The 14488-nt window shown below is 40.1% G+C and overlaps 3 protein-coding genes across 12 annotated transcripts; all 3 read right to left on the reverse strand.

Moving 5' to 3' along the window:
• Positions 1-88: 88 nt before the first annotated feature.
• LOC112294537 (dolichyl-diphosphooligosaccharide--protein glycosyltransferase subunit STT3B) lies at positions 89-4389 on the reverse strand. Its single transcript, XM_024545085.3, has 6 exons — positions 3419-4389; positions 2105-2635; positions 1479-1933; positions 1152-1274; positions 751-810; positions 89-505 (listed from the first exon to the last, which is right to left on the reverse strand). Exons 1-6 carry the CDS (start codon positions 4364-4366, stop codon positions 376-378), a joined length of 2247 nt encoding a protein of 748 aa, XP_024400853.2. The 5' UTR covers positions 4367-4389; the 3' UTR covers positions 89-375.
• A 3404-nt stretch (positions 4390-7793) lies between these two features.
• LOC112294246 (uncharacterized) lies at positions 7794-10262 on the reverse strand. The gene is made up of 2 exons (XM_024544521.3): positions 10068-10262; positions 7794-9702 (listed from the first exon to the last, which is right to left on the reverse strand). Exon 2 carries the CDS (start codon positions 9434-9436, stop codon positions 8381-8383), a length of 1056 nt encoding a protein of 351 aa, XP_024400289.1. The 5' UTR covers positions 9437-9702; positions 10068-10262; the 3' UTR covers positions 7794-8380.
• Positions 10263-12820: 2558 nt separating this feature from the next.
• LOC112294557 (acyl-CoA-binding domain-containing protein 1) lies at positions 12821-14481 on the reverse strand. Of its 10 annotated transcripts, none has more exons than XM_024545140.3 (3): positions 14341-14481; positions 13337-13560; positions 12821-13216 (listed from the first exon to the last, which is right to left on the reverse strand). In XM_024545140.3, exons 2-3 carry the CDS (start codon positions 13532-13534, stop codon positions 12992-12994), a joined length of 423 nt encoding a protein of 140 aa, XP_024400908.1. In that variant the 5' UTR covers positions 13535-13560; positions 14341-14481; the 3' UTR covers positions 12821-12991. The 10 variants fall into 10 exon arrangements, with proteins under 10 accessions (XP_024400908.1, XP_073396322.1, XP_024400903.1 ...); XM_073540221.2 differs by lacking the exon at positions 14341-14481 and adding an exon at positions 14303-14327; XM_024545135.3 differs by lacking the exon at positions 14341-14481 and adding an exon at positions 14279-14324.
• Between the last annotated feature and the right edge of the window lie 7 nt (positions 14482-14488).

Here is a 14488-nt window from a genome sequence, read left to right on the forward strand (position 1 = left end):
ATCATACAAAGAATCCAAATCCAACATGCAAACCAGGAAGTCTGTAGAAGTCCAACAAATGTAGAGTCCACACTCAACCAGGATCAGATTTCTGGTCACCAAAATTTAGCTAATTATGGTTTGAAAACATCATTATCTTTGGTAGTCATCCTACGCTAAGGAACTTAGTATATCAAAGATAAGGTGTTCCTCCTCATTCTAACTACCTCACTTGCCGCCAAGGTAGATAAAGAGCACCTCATATTTCAGACGCACAGAAATTGCATTACCTCTTGTTTAATCCAAACGTGGTTGATTATACAAAACTTCACATGCTTGATTCGGCAAAAGGGTCCACTAATCATCCTCAAACGATGGGATGCAATGTGGTGTAGATCACTTTCGATTAACAGGAGGTTTCACTTTGTATATGCGCACAATCCAGTTTTGAGTTGTAAAAGCCTCTTCAACATGCTTCAATTCGAATTCCTTGTTCCCAATCTCAACACCTCGAGCACGATCAAATCTGCAATGATATTATTCTTAGTATATGAAGCAGAGAAGACTTGTAATGAAATAGCCCGACATGAAACATCAGAAAACATACTCTAAGAAGTTGCATAAATTGAAGCACCAACGATAGCATAGGCTATTGAAGCTCAGTATTTGTGTGGTTCGTAATCCTCTCAGAGACAATACCACCATAACATGGTGAGATAAAGAGTTGAGCAAGCAAGTAGCTACTTTTAACATGCATGTTAAATAACTTACCCGCTGGGTCTGCCATATTCCGTTTGCATTTCTCCGAACCTATAGTAACATAGCTTGTACCTGCCCATGAACCAGGACAACTTCTCAGAGACGATAACCTTTTTCCTTTCCAATATCTCACAAGAAATTTCAATACATTATGAAGTTTTTACCTGCTAATTAGTGGAACCAAATATATGTTCGAATAAAAAAATGCTTGTACAGAAAAAGTTCATACTGTAAAGTTGCAACTGGGTCATGTACAATTCTTTGCAACCAAATATAAAATCGGATAGATAACTAAATGTAAAATGCAAAATAAATAAAAATAAAAAATAAAAATAAAAAAATAAATGTGGATGGCAGCAGACACAATATACGTTGGTGCTTAAAGTCAACCAGTCAAAAGAGAAATGACGTACATTAGACATTCGAGCATTTTAGGAGCTGCCTCCTTGTCAATACGATACTCGCCGTTGTTGAGGTAGTCAGCCTCTTGTATCACCGGGAACACACCAGAGCCAATTCGAACCATCCAAAGAAATCTGGAAGATCATTGGAAACAATATAAAGATACATGAAAAAAGAATATCGACCCTACACCGAAGAATTCTACGCAAATATAGTATATCAAAAGAATAAACAACAACGGATACATGTCACTTTTATGCACATTAACCTGGTAGAATACCCATAGAAGTATCAATAACGTCAAGACATGACACATGGCAAGGTTCTGATGTCCATACTTGTTGATATCGTCAGAAGAATACCCTGTTATACCACCAAAAACCACCAGTACGTAATTAACATCCAGCTGCCTCATGATTTCATATGCATCATCCTCATTTGAAGCCATGGCACGCCCGACAGTTGCGATATGTGTGTTGTTCCATGTATTATTATCCACAATGACAGTTCGGTTGCCCATGGCTGTAATCTGGTATCCGTAATCCCACCAGGACATGACTTTGGCATCTGGAGGTGTGTTATGCTGTAGCCAATAGTAAGCTTCCCGGAAATCATCAAAGATTACACGATCACCATTAGACTGTCTTGCTGCCAATACGATTGAAGGTGAAGAGTAAGCCTCTGAAGTGACCCATGTACAATGAATCACAAAGCTGATCATTAGATATAGACTGCCCAGTAACAATAACATGGCTCCTTCCTTCTGGAACGGTAGTGGCTGGTCAGCTCCAGACTGCAATGCAAATTGATCCAGTCAAAAAAATAAATATGAATTTTTAAATGAGAGAAAAGCCTCGCATCATTAACTAACAATGATGGCCGACAAATCACACCAGGAAAAGTTACTAAAAACAACATATCTGGCAAAGAAGACTTCTATGTTCAAGAATACCACGAGTTGCACCTTGGCAGAAGCTTTTTGCTTGGCTGTTATCTTAGTCGAAGTGTATATCGGAGCCTTCTCTCTAAGTAGGCCAGAGAGGTTCTTGAGCGTAGCTGATATTGCAATAGCACTAATCAAGCAGACGGCAGGAGTGGCCACCAAAATGAGCCGCACCATAACGCCCGCAAAGTACAAGCTTGTCATGCCATAGATAATGATGAAAATGGTTCCATCTGTTAAATTTTTGAAACAGAAGTAAAGACCAGCTGGAAAGAGGATTAAAAGGATGTGAAAGTCAAACATGAAAGACGACCATGCGGTCGGTTGGTGCTCAGATACTGAAGCAATAATGGGAATATGAATCTTGGCATACGTCGGATCTAGAAGCGAGTAGAACCGCCCTGTCCATGGAGAGATATATCCAGTGGCCAAACCAACTATCAATGCCAATGCCCCTGCACCAACTGCCAAAGTGACTGTAACTCGTAGAAACGCCTTGAATAATTTAGGGTCACCAAGCTGTTTCTTCACATACTCAACCAGATAAAACACCTGCCATGATATCACCGTCAGTTAGTTGCTCCATCCACTTCAAGGCACTACACCGAAACATCATCGAATAAAGTGGACAGAAAGTGATAAACGAAATTAAATTTGTGCAGAAAAGCGCAGTAAATCCAGGATTTTGCTAGAAAAGCTTTTCCGGCAGGTTAACAATAGAAAACCATTCGAAAGGCCCAAAAAGCAGACCTACTTTACTACCAACTTCCAAATGATCCGCATTTACATTACTTGAGGGAAGTTTTACTAAATAGACTGCTACCACGAAAAGCAACAGAGCGCTAACATTTGACTCAGAAACTTCGTCAGGAATAATAAGGCATCCCTACCTAAACCTATGTTTCAAAGTGCAAATTCGACATTGGCTTTTGCTCAATGGGATGGTTTGATCTCCGACAATCCAAATTGAACATGATCTAGAAGGGACATGGCAGTTATCAGCTGGAAAGTTATAAATGATGTGATTTCTGCACCAAAAAAGGACCGGACCACTGAACTCAAGACACTGATATATGGACACTGCAGATCAGAGTGAAGGCTGCAAGACATTATGCTTGCACTTACAGAGACACTAGTAGGTTTTGATGAACTCGACTGTGAGCTCGCCTGTGGATCATTTACTGTTATCAAATAACTCTATCTATATTGAAGAGCGCTCAGAAAATAATATGAACCTAAAAAAAAGATTTAAAAAGGAAAAGAAAAGTGGAAACTGATGCATGAGTAAAGGAATGTAGCACTTAAAGGAGATGGAAGATAGAATAAAATTCTTGCCTGCATAAGGAAGAAGACTCCCATGGCTGCCATGTGCTCCCCAGACTGCACATGCTGGTAACCAACAAACCTAATCTGCATAGCCAGTAGCATGCCTATGATGTACACTGTGTTGTAAGCAATATACAACCGGACTGAGTATCGCCCAGTAACCAACAGCACCAATACATAAATTGGTAGAAGGTTGATGATAAAAATATAGCCTCCCCACGCAGAGACCATGTAGAAATATGCGAAGGCCGAGAACAGAGACCAAACCAACGAACCCGTATTCACAGCCTTCACAAATAGGTAGAATGTAAGCACAAGAGCGAAAATTGCGACTGCCTCGTTATCATACGACCCCGCCACAGAGCGAGAAATGTAACCAGGACAAATGGCCAGCAATATGGCAGCCACAAGCCCCGTTCCCCGATCCCTGAGCTCGGTGCCGAAGAAATACGCCACCATGGCTGTGTTAGAGGCAAAGAAGGGGGCCGTGAGAACGCACACATCCTTGATGTGCACCGCGAAACTGAAAAAGCGCAACGTCCAGTAGATGATCGCGGCCGTAACCATAAGCCCGGGGTACAAAGTCCCGCCGACAATGCGGCCCAGCGGATACCAGCTCTCATAATCAAACCAGTTCCAAAACTCCGAAAAACCCTTCTCTGTCAAATACAGAGTGGTGCGGTAGTTAAAGTAAGGATCAAACTCGTGGATGACACTCTCGTACCGCAACACGCTGAACAAACGCGTCGCGAAGGCCAGAATGTAAATCAGCACCAGTACCGCGATGCGAATGAGAAGCTCCTGCTGCTTCGTCTTGAGCTTGAAATTCTTGATAGACGACATCAACGAATCCCATTTTTCCACATTCAGAGACGACGACGAAGGCGCTACCGATGCTGTGCTCGATGGCGCCTTCGCAGCTTTGCCGTCAGGCGTATTCTTCCCGCTGGACGCCATCGTTGCAGCTGGCTTCACTGGACTGGGCTGGCTATGGCGACACCGAGCTCTCTCTCTCGCTTCCCCTCTCGGTCCCTTCCTCCCTCTCTCGTCCGAACCTCTTCCCAACCTAGTCTCCGAACCTACCCCTGGCCTCATTCGTACCTACTATGGCTTCCCAACCGAACTTGAACCCGAGCCTGACGGCGCCCTGCACTACCATTCCAGATCGGAACCTGTCACTATTTGACGTTCCCATTGTCGTGTCACCAAACCCTTCACCCTCGAGTTGCATAGGTTTTTTTAATATATTGCTGCTGTTTGCGGTGGATCCTTATGCTTTGCGCGCTAGTGCGGTGTAGTGTACAGAGAGTAGACTCATCTACAAGACATGAAGAAGACGAAGCCTCACGGTTGCTCCTCCTCCGCAATGAAGTGGCGACCTCCATGCCCGCCTCCACTCGGCGTGGCGCTGAGTGCGGATTGCGATGGTTTCGATGAGGAGTGAGCTTGTCGGTTTTTTTTTTTGTTGCGCACGTGTCTTCCTATTCTAGAATGCTCCCAAAGTCTCCATTGTTTTGGGGAGATAATTGTTAATGTGCATTGGATTCAATTATGCTAGTGTGAGGATGTAGTAAGCATGTGAAATCATATCAGAAAGGTATTTTTTCTTTGATATATAAGTTCATAAGTTGTTTTTTATTACTTAATAATATGAGAGAATTGTGGGAGTGCAACTAGGTAAGGATAATGGGTGGACAAAAGAAAATTTAATGGAGAATAATTCTATCATAGTGAATTTTGATTATTTTTTATGACTTTAGAGAATGTATTATAGATAATTAAAAAATAATAAATAATAAAAAATATTTGAAATATTTTCTTCAAAAAATAAAAGGTCACATTTTCCAATTAATCTCCTTATATTAGATTTTTTCTTCTTCAATGTGAAATTCACAAAGAGAATGCATTGTGTATTTGTTTTTATTATTATTTTTTTCAATTTTTAAATTGCTTTGATGCTTTCTAATATAGATAACTAGTTTTATTTAAGTTGTTTTATGAGTAGACATAGCTACTAATGAGTTGATGATTCTTTTTATTTGTGCACAATGTGATTGTACAAATTTCATATTTTGACATATAAATGGATTTCCTTGAAATAAAAAACGTTTAATTACTCTTAACAAAAAGATGAATCTACAAATATTTTGATAAATGCTAAAAGCACAACCTAAATTATATGTGGATAGTAAGCAAATGGTACAATTAATAGAAAGAAAAAAAGTAAACTTTAACAACATAAAAAAGATTTAGAATATTTTTAAAAGGTAAACACAATTTCGGCAAGTTACGATGTTTTCTTATTTTTTAATCCATAAATATGACCACATCTATAATTCTAATTATAAATATATTTAATAATATATAAAATATTTTTATGGTTACTAAATAAAAAATTAATTTTGTACTAAAATATCATAAATAAATATGATAATATATTTAAGAAATTATTGAAGCTACATACTTAATTAATATTGTTACATCCTAATTAGTATCTTCTACAATTGCAAGAGAAGGGAAAGAAGGGGTATACAATGCTTCTTTGCAATGGTCATGTTGATTGATCTACATGTAATGTTAAGGGGCAAAGCTTTCAAAAAGAATTTTATTTTGGACTTTGTTTGTAAAACTTGATTTTAAATTGGATATTTTCTTTGTTGTGTCTTATACTCTAATACAATTACAAACTTGCAAAGAAAATATAATTAACATTTTATATGAGCTTTTATAATTATAAGCGTACTTAGGCTTAACAAGCATGTACGATCAAGGCTTCCCTCATCCTTCATGTTTTTTGCAAAATGATGTTTTATTTTTTACTCTCATAGAAGTTGTCTTTGGTCCTCCAAGAATGATCTCAATGTTCTATCACCTCCTCTTCTTGACATTGCTATTCCAAAAGCTATCCATGCTATAGTTTTTTTCAACCTTCTATCAATGTTCTCAACTTTCTATCACCTTTTTAATTCAAAATTGGGTTTTACAAATAAAGTCCAAAAAAGTAACTATTTTGGAGGCTCTTGACTTTGCTTCTTGGCTTATTAGTAGGACCACTAGAAAAGGAAGCTGAGCCCTCCTTGATCCTCTTAACACCCCCAAAATTGTGGTATGTATTAATTAAGGTGTAGCAATATTAATTAGGGATGTTGCATTAATAAATTTTTTATATTTATTTGTATTTTTTAAAATAAAAGTTATGACTTAAGATTATTTTTTTGTATCTTCTATAGTCTATTACAAAAATTTTCAATGTTTAGGAATTTATTTACATCAATATTACTAACTTACATCTATTTAAACAAATAGTGTGTAATATAATTCAACATTTTTAATTTTTCAACTATTTACAAAAGGTGGATTAGTAGAGGATCTTAATTGATAGATTTGAATGTTATACCTTAATTTTTAGATTTTAATATGGTAATGAATTCATTAACACACAATTACATATAACCTATAATTCTTTACATTGTTTTTAACAATACTCACCTCGTATTTCTTCAAATTGCATTAAATAGATTATGTTTAAAGGAATAAGTAATTTAAATGTGATATTAGATTTATGGTTTTAAATTTAAGCATCTAATGAAAAAAATATTTAGAAGAAAAATTAAAATTTGAAAACTATTTGAAGAAAACAAATTATAAGTTATTAAAAAATATCATTGGTATAATAAAATATAATAATGAAGGAAGATAAATATTGAATATAGTTTTTATAGGCATGTTTAGAATATTAAAAAAATAGTATAAAAAAGACAAAAATGTAATTAAGATGAACCAAAATAGGATTTATTATTTTTTACTTCCAATAGAAAATATGCATTTTTTTACTTAAATTTTGTATTATATTTAAAACCTCATATATATACATATATATATATATATATATATATATACATATATTATGGTTGTTAATCTAAAAATTCCAAAACTATTCTAATTAATATAAAAAATTTCGTGTGTCTCAATTTAATGGACCTTGTCAGAAGTTTTTCAAGAAAATCATAGAAATGACCAGATCGCAACAATGCATTAAAGCTTCAATTTTTGCACAGGCTCTTCCTCAAATGAATCCATATGACTAAAAATGCCTTGAAAACCATAAACTGATTGCGAATAGGTTTCAAATTAACAATATTCGAGGAAAAAAAAATTAAAAATTAAAAAATTAAATCTCAATTTATGTAACTTCTGTAATTTCAGAATGCACTTCGAGTAGTTTATTTCAATGCGCAAGTCAAAGAAGAGTTCAATCAAAGAAGATGTGAAGTTGAGGGACTGAGTGTTTACAAACGAAAAGACTGAATAGACTCAATAACTGCAAAATGCAAACACTGTTCCTTCAAACCCATTTCACCATTCAACTGAATCAGTAGTACTGTACAGTAACAAATTGCTTTATGCTTGAAAATATGCAGGCTCACTCCAGCGGCAAGAACGACCCATGTGGACAAAATTTAGGTACCAAGCACTAAACAACAGAGTTTAGTTCCGCTTGGCATTGCACATCCATTGCTCATTTTTACAACTCAGATTTCCCAACACTACCAGGGAGTTAGTCCAACCCTGACCTAGTACCCAGTTTGTTATATCATAGCTATGCTGGCTATTGTAACTACAAGTCATGCTAAGCTAGTCCACGGCTTATCTATGAAAGTATTCCACCGGCCCATGAACCTCACAAAAACTTACATCTGAAGACCAAAAGGACAACACGAAGTTGACAGTGTAATTAGTCGTGGACTACCACAATGGGTACGTTTCCGGAAAGACTCCTCGACGTTCTAGTAACTTGATACAGCAGGTCCTGCACAGCTAGCCATCCTGAGCACAGCACAGGGAGAACATCGGAGACACTTATAATACATGTTCGCGTCACTAAATCTGGCAGGACGATTTCTTATCTTACATCTTACGCTGATAACTCAAGCAGATCAGGCATAACCTTGGGACTCCAGAGTTGAGACTTTAGTAGCTGCTGTACTGGTAGCTTTGTGACCAAAATTGCGCTTGGGGTTGATAGGTACCACAGTTGTAATCATAATCAGATAAGAATGGGTGCTGCGGAGGTGAAAAGCAGTAGTTGTATGTACTCAGATCGTAATCCATCGTGAAGGAAGAATGCTGGGGTGGATAGCTGGCGCCATTGAATGCATTGAGATCAGCGGCATCGAATATGGATGTTGGCGTCTGCTCATTGTCGATGGGAGCGTGGTCATCTAGAGATTGCTCGGTGGTCTGATTCCTAGGAAAATTAACATAATTCTCCCAGTTTTCTTCCTCCTGTACTGGTTGTCCTTCATCTTCCTGTTCAACCTCCTCTTCCATCTCCTCCTGTTCCTCCTGTTCCTCCTCCTCCTCCTCCTCTTCGTCATCTTCACCATCATCCGAATCGACGTCGTTGCTTGCACATGTGTATGGAGGCGGATAAGTTTCATAAGGATTGTACGCATTGCCAAACGAAAATGACGCTCTGCCGCTTCCATCTGACTGCATCGCCAACTTGCCGTACTTTTTTACCACCTCTCTGAGCTGCATTGCGAAATCCTTTGGCATAGTTGTGGAGATTGTAGGGATTTGGTCGTAAACTGGGTGACCATCAAAATTGAGGGACGTTTCACTTCCGAAATACTTAATTGCCACGTCGTAGGCATATGCTGCCTCTGTAGGGGTGGAATAAGTGCCTAGCCACCAAGTTTTACTCGATCGTGGAGGTCTTATTTCGGCCACCCACCTGTTCTGCTCTTTACGGTAACGCACTCCTTTGAACTGTGTCGAACACTCGTCTCCGCTTCCCGCTCCCGGAGAGGAGTAGGTCGGAGAACCTTTAGAACGATTGTACTGACAATTGCTTGGAGACCTCCGATCGTTTCGGTGCACATTCATGTGACCGCCCAGAGATTGTCCCGAGTTGAAATGGTTCCCACAAACTTTGCACATATAAGTCCGACGATGTGAATTCGAAGAGGGACAATCGCTTGAGGAGTACCCATAGTTGTCGCTGCTGTTGAACATCCTTGCCATCGGTGCGTGAGAGATTGAGTTTGTGCTGCTGATAAACGATATAAGTGCTGATTGCAGAGCGACGTGATCTACCTCATGGAAACTAGGGAAGGTAATCTCTTGCGGGTTCACATTTAAAGGAAAATAAGCCTTAAATCCGTCACAAATTGTGGTCCGACCCTCCTCAATATTACTACGTGTAGCATGAAACTTTTATGTTGAGGCGATGAAACACTGCAGTTGTATGATGCGCTCGCAATAGTTGAAAAGGATCAGCCACTGTTGATCTGTAAACAGTAGAAAATTCACGTTAGAGTACATTCCATGCACCTCCTATACCTGGAATTTAACTAAACCGAGCACGCTTTAAGTAAACAAGATATCTGAAGTTCACAATCTATAACTAATCGCCGGATGCACTGATCAATGACACGATTTCTGTTAAAACTCATGATACGTATCCCTCACAAGACAAAACTCCTGACATTTCACGTTCATAATACACTGTATCTTTCTCCTAAGAACTTAACCAGGTGCACGAAGCCAACAGATTTCAATCCACAGACTTCCACTCGCAACTTCCACAACTTCCAAAAACGCGCAGAAACGAACCACTCACGGCAATCGGAGTGGATCAGGGACAGAAACTTACAAGCTGATTTTCAATAGCCACGGTGTCTGGTCACACACAATGCAACCATTCAACGCGTTTCGCATCACACAACCAAAACCCTCACCTCACGAACTTCCACAAACAAAGATCTCCTGCACCGCAAGACAGGCGACTGCAGAGTTGGAAATTAATGGCTCTCACAAGAGCAAAGCGCACACAAACTGGATTGGGGGGTAGATGGTCGGCACTGAGCCCTGGTTTTATATCCACAAAGCCCACTCTTTCCAAGGAACATGGTGCTGGTGCAGACATAGGCGCATGATTCACATTGGAAGAAGCAGTGCGGCTTCTACCCGGAACTGGGTCTTGCCACGGAATCCTTCCAGCAGTTTCATCCCGATACCGTTGTGCCGGCAATTCAATCCAGTGTGCTGGGCTTGGATGAGGGATCGTCGATGGCGCAGAACCCGAGGACAAGGGTTCGCAGTCCGACTTAGCGCCCATCCACGCTCATGTCGGCCAGCGCTTCTACCGAAATTGGGGTGTTGGGGAGCTTCGTCTCTGGAGCCGGAGGTTTTCAGGAGGGTGCAGATTGGCGGATCCGACGCCGACTTTCAGCGGGCTACCACCACTCCATTACTCCACACCCCACCCTTAATTCAGAGTCCTTTCAGAGCCAATCAGTTTGTCCTATTCAATGGGTTGAGTTCTATTTGGGCTTATAATAGCGGGCCCGGCATGCCGACGTGGCCATCACCTCTGTTTCATGGTTCTATGGCTCGCGTTTCCTGCCCTTGGAGGGCTCTTTCCGAGCAGTTTAGTTGCCTGGCGGAACCGGAATTATTTACGTGAACCTATTGGTTGCACTCCCGCCAGCGGATGATTCTATCACCGGCACCGATTGTGAGCCCGATCATTGGGAGGTCTCGTGTTCGATCCTTGCTAAGATCTAGGAATCAAAGGCATTATTCCAAGATCCTATTTTCTCTTTTAATTTCATTAAATTTTTTAAAGGTGTTACACTGCAATTGTGAATTTTTTGTTTTATATATATAAAAAAACTGTATTATAATACAAACCTGCTTTCTTTGAGAGTGATTTATAAAGTTATAAATTATAAAACTACAATTGATTGACGGTGATCTTCAATGACTAGACTTCTTTTTTTGCATATATATATATATATATATATATATATATGTGTGTATATTTATAAACATGAAACCATTTGAGTATTCATGCAAGCGTACAAAATATTCTAATGACTAGGTTATCAACAAATGTATACTTGTATAGCCAAGCAAGTTGGTACATAATCTACTTCCCTTTATATCAACAAGCATCATCATGTCTTCACAAAGCTTGCAAACTTTCCTAATCACCCAACTTGTTGAAACTTGCCAAACTTGACACACAAAACAGTCACAACAGCACACAATTGAACAAGTAAATTCACATGTAATCAACCGCACTTAAGCATTCCATGCTTTCTGAGTCAAGCCGAAGCTGATGGATAACTCGCCCCTCAGAAAAAGAAAAAAAACGCACAATAAGAGGATACCCACCATGCTTGAATTCAGTAATAGTATGTGTGTGAAAAAATGCAACAACTCTTGGGTTCATGGGGCAACAGAAGCTCAGCAACACTGGAACAATCAAACCTGAGAACCTTTACAATCCTTGGCATGTAAAAGTCCAGCTCAACTGTCCATTTTGTGTGCACAACTAACTGTTGTATTTAAGAGTGTGAGGGTTGAAGGCACGACAGCATTTTCCGAGTTTGTGCTGTGAAGAGGTTTAACAAAGCAAAGACTAATGCCTGCTTCTGGTTTCTGAGCATGACGAGGGTGCTAATGTGTCTGGACAAGCCAGGACGTAACAGTGTTGGAGAGCATCACCACACACCATCAACTTGACCAGAGCATATGTGGGTGGAAATGAGCACATGGCGTTATTCTGCAGGCAGTTAGCAACCCCAATCAGACGGGAGGAAAGGAGGGCGAGTGTGAAGTGTCTGGACATAGTGACAGGACTCATCCTCAATGGGGTACCCCAGTTTGCGTTTAACATGACAATTGATGATGTGGTATGTTGTAAAAATCTCAAGAAGGCACATTCTGAGTGCTTCACCGAATCTAGCATCTCACAACAGTAAAAGAGCGAAGCGGCGTGCGTCGTTGAGTTCACCTCATCCAGCACCTTCTGCCCATGCACGAAAAATAATTTCTCACATTAGAATCGGTGAATATATCTCGAGAAGTAGTTGTGTTTCCAAAAGGCCCTCGCAATAGTCTCTATCTGCCAATTTGTGAATGGTTGCTCGAGATGTTTTCCGAGTTTGAGCAGTTTCTGGAACGAGTTTTGTAATCCAGATGCAGGAGCCAACCCTTCCCACGGTTGCATGCTCATGAAGTAGGTGACCAGCTAGAGTTTGTTGTTATCGAGTACAAGAGCCAACCATGGATTGTCGAGTACGAGAATTTAGAGATTTTGCCTACGGTGCACCTGCATAAAGGTGGGGAACAGTTTCTGAAAGATAACGGACTTCAAAGAGATGGCTTACTAGACTTCTCTTTCGTTGCATCCTCGAAGTTTCTCATTACCATTACTATGTGCACAAATTTTGGTCAAATTTGTGAAAGAGCTCAATCCACAAGCACGTCTACTTCGCTTGGACATCATCAAGTTTTCAACAGAAGGTGAAATTAAAGCTCAGCGCAACTCTTATCCAGCAATCTTTTGAACCGACAAAACAATACGACACATATTATGAGGAACAGTAACTCATATCATGAATGCAAAGACACGTTCTTTTGATTCACTGGTGTGACCACGCAACTCTTCAGATTACTAAGAAGCTTTGGATAATTTGCGCAGCGAATTCGAGTAATATGTTCGCGATCTAGCTTACCATTGTGGTAGACTGATGATGTCTACCCACCCCAACATTTACAGTTGTCTAACTACAGCCTCGACAATTGGATTGAGGTACTAGAGGATATGCCCATCCTTAGTTTGAAAGCTTTCACGAGCTTATCAGCCTCACTCTCGTGTTCTTCTCCACTGTTTGTCTTAGATGCGTAATCTGCGCTCCACTTCTTCCACTCAGGGAGCACCTCTGTGAGTAAATCGACGAAATTCCGCTTGGCTTGCTCCCTCGACATCCCCTTCAGGGCATTCCACGCTTCCTGTCACGGGAGAAGTCGTCACTTGCAATAGGTTTCAAACGGGTTCGTAATCAAGAAGCCAAATATATTCAGCATAGAGATTTGTAGCTTAGACATGGCGACGGGCGTTCCACAACAGACCTGTCTAATTCTGAGCGAGGGATCCATAGCCATCGATCCGTCTTGACCAGGAGGACAATCCCCGTCCAAGGCTTGGGCCTTCAATGCGAACAAATTGGACCGCACATCCTTTTGCAAATACTGCAACGTTGCTGAAGGACCCTTCGCTAAGAAGTAGGAGGCTGCTCGCCACTCGCCCTCGATATCCCGTGTACTCATCTTAGATGGTCTCCAAATTCCCAATTCTGCATAATGTACAACACCCACTTCTCAGCTATCGTCCAACATACTTACGCTGCTCAGAAGCGTTTTAAAATATTTCAAAAGATAAAAGAAAAAAAAAAGAAAAAAAAAACTACAAATTGCGCACAAGTGACCTCAAACTTATACCCTAACAACAACACGACGCGATTTCATGCGACAGAGCTTTAATGAAGTCCTTGCAAGCTTCCGAAATCAACTATTGCAGACAGACTGTATGCAAAAATTGCGACCACCCGTTGTGCAAATTATCCTATCCACTGACAACCATTGCTCAATTACACAGGCTGTTGCTGCTCACCAAACGATTGTCCTCACTCAAGTAACAAGCTACCCATATCGCCCTCTAATTTTCCGAAATAAATCAACAACGCTCAGGGTTTGATGATATATCTATCCCAGTTTCACTGCCTACCCCAAAAGTTCTCTGAAAATCACGTGAAAGGACCCTACAAATGATGGTGAAAACAGAGCTAGCTCTCAGTGATCCTTGAAGTCCTTGAGAAAGGAAAACCAATTAAAACCTTCTGAACCTCGAAATTTGATGTAAAGATTGAGAAAGTCACATTTCATGCCCCAAGCCTTGTGATAACTGTGAGAAGACCACCTCTACTCCGAATAAGTGTCCCCGGTCATTGAAGAATCAATAAAAATAAAAGACAAGAAAAGAAAAGAAAAGAAAATGGCAAGGTTCGTTGATACGTTCTGACAGAATTCCCTGCTTACACTGCAGCATATTCACTCTGAAATTGCGATACGCATACCTTACAATCCACCGCGACAGCGATTCGCGAAATGTGAACGCGGTACAGTGCAGGACCTCTCCGAAGTATGAAGTTAGAGAAGGCAATCAACTGGTGAGTTACGGCCAATTCCGGATATCAATAAGCGGTGCTCGCGCTTGACCTTTTT

This window comes from Physcomitrium patens, chromosome 17, assembly GCF_059467195.1.
Source record: "Physcomitrium patens ecotype Gransden chromosome 17, ASM5946719v1, whole genome shotgun sequence".
NCBI lineage: Eukaryota > Viridiplantae > Streptophyta > Bryopsida > Funariales > Funariaceae > Physcomitrium > Physcomitrium patens.

Excerpts from the sequence above, each read along its gene's own strand:
- LOC112294557 (XM_024545133.3), bottom strand. The coding sequence starts at position 14,149 with ATGAAATGTGACTTTCTCAATCTTTACATCAAATTTCGAGGTTCAGAA. Across the intron at positions 13,561-14,100 it reads CAAATTTCGAGGTTCAGAAG|AATTGGGAATTTGGAGACCA; the intron begins GTTTTAATTGGT and ends TACATTATGCAG. Across the intron at positions 13,217-13,336 it reads CCTCGCTCAGAATTAGACAG|GAAGCGTGGAATGCCCTGAA; the intron begins GTCTGTTGTGGA and ends CTCCCGTGACAG.
- LOC112294537 (XM_024545085.3), bottom strand. The coding sequence starts at position 4,366 with ATGGCGTCCAGCGGGAAGAATACGCCTGACGGCAAAGCTGCGAAGGCG. Across the intron at positions 2,636-3,418 it reads GAGTCTTCTTCCTTATGCAG|GTGTTTTATCTGGTTGAGTA; the intron begins GCAAGAATTTTA and ends ATATCATGGCAG. Across the intron at positions 1,275-1,478 it reads TCTTCTGACGATATCAACAA|ATTTCTTTGGATGGTTCGAA; the intron begins GTATGGACATCA and ends ATGATCTTCCAG.
- LOC112294246 (XM_024544521.3), bottom strand. The coding sequence starts at position 9,436 with ATGGCAAGGATGTTCAACAGCAGCGACAACTATGGGTACTCCTCAAGC.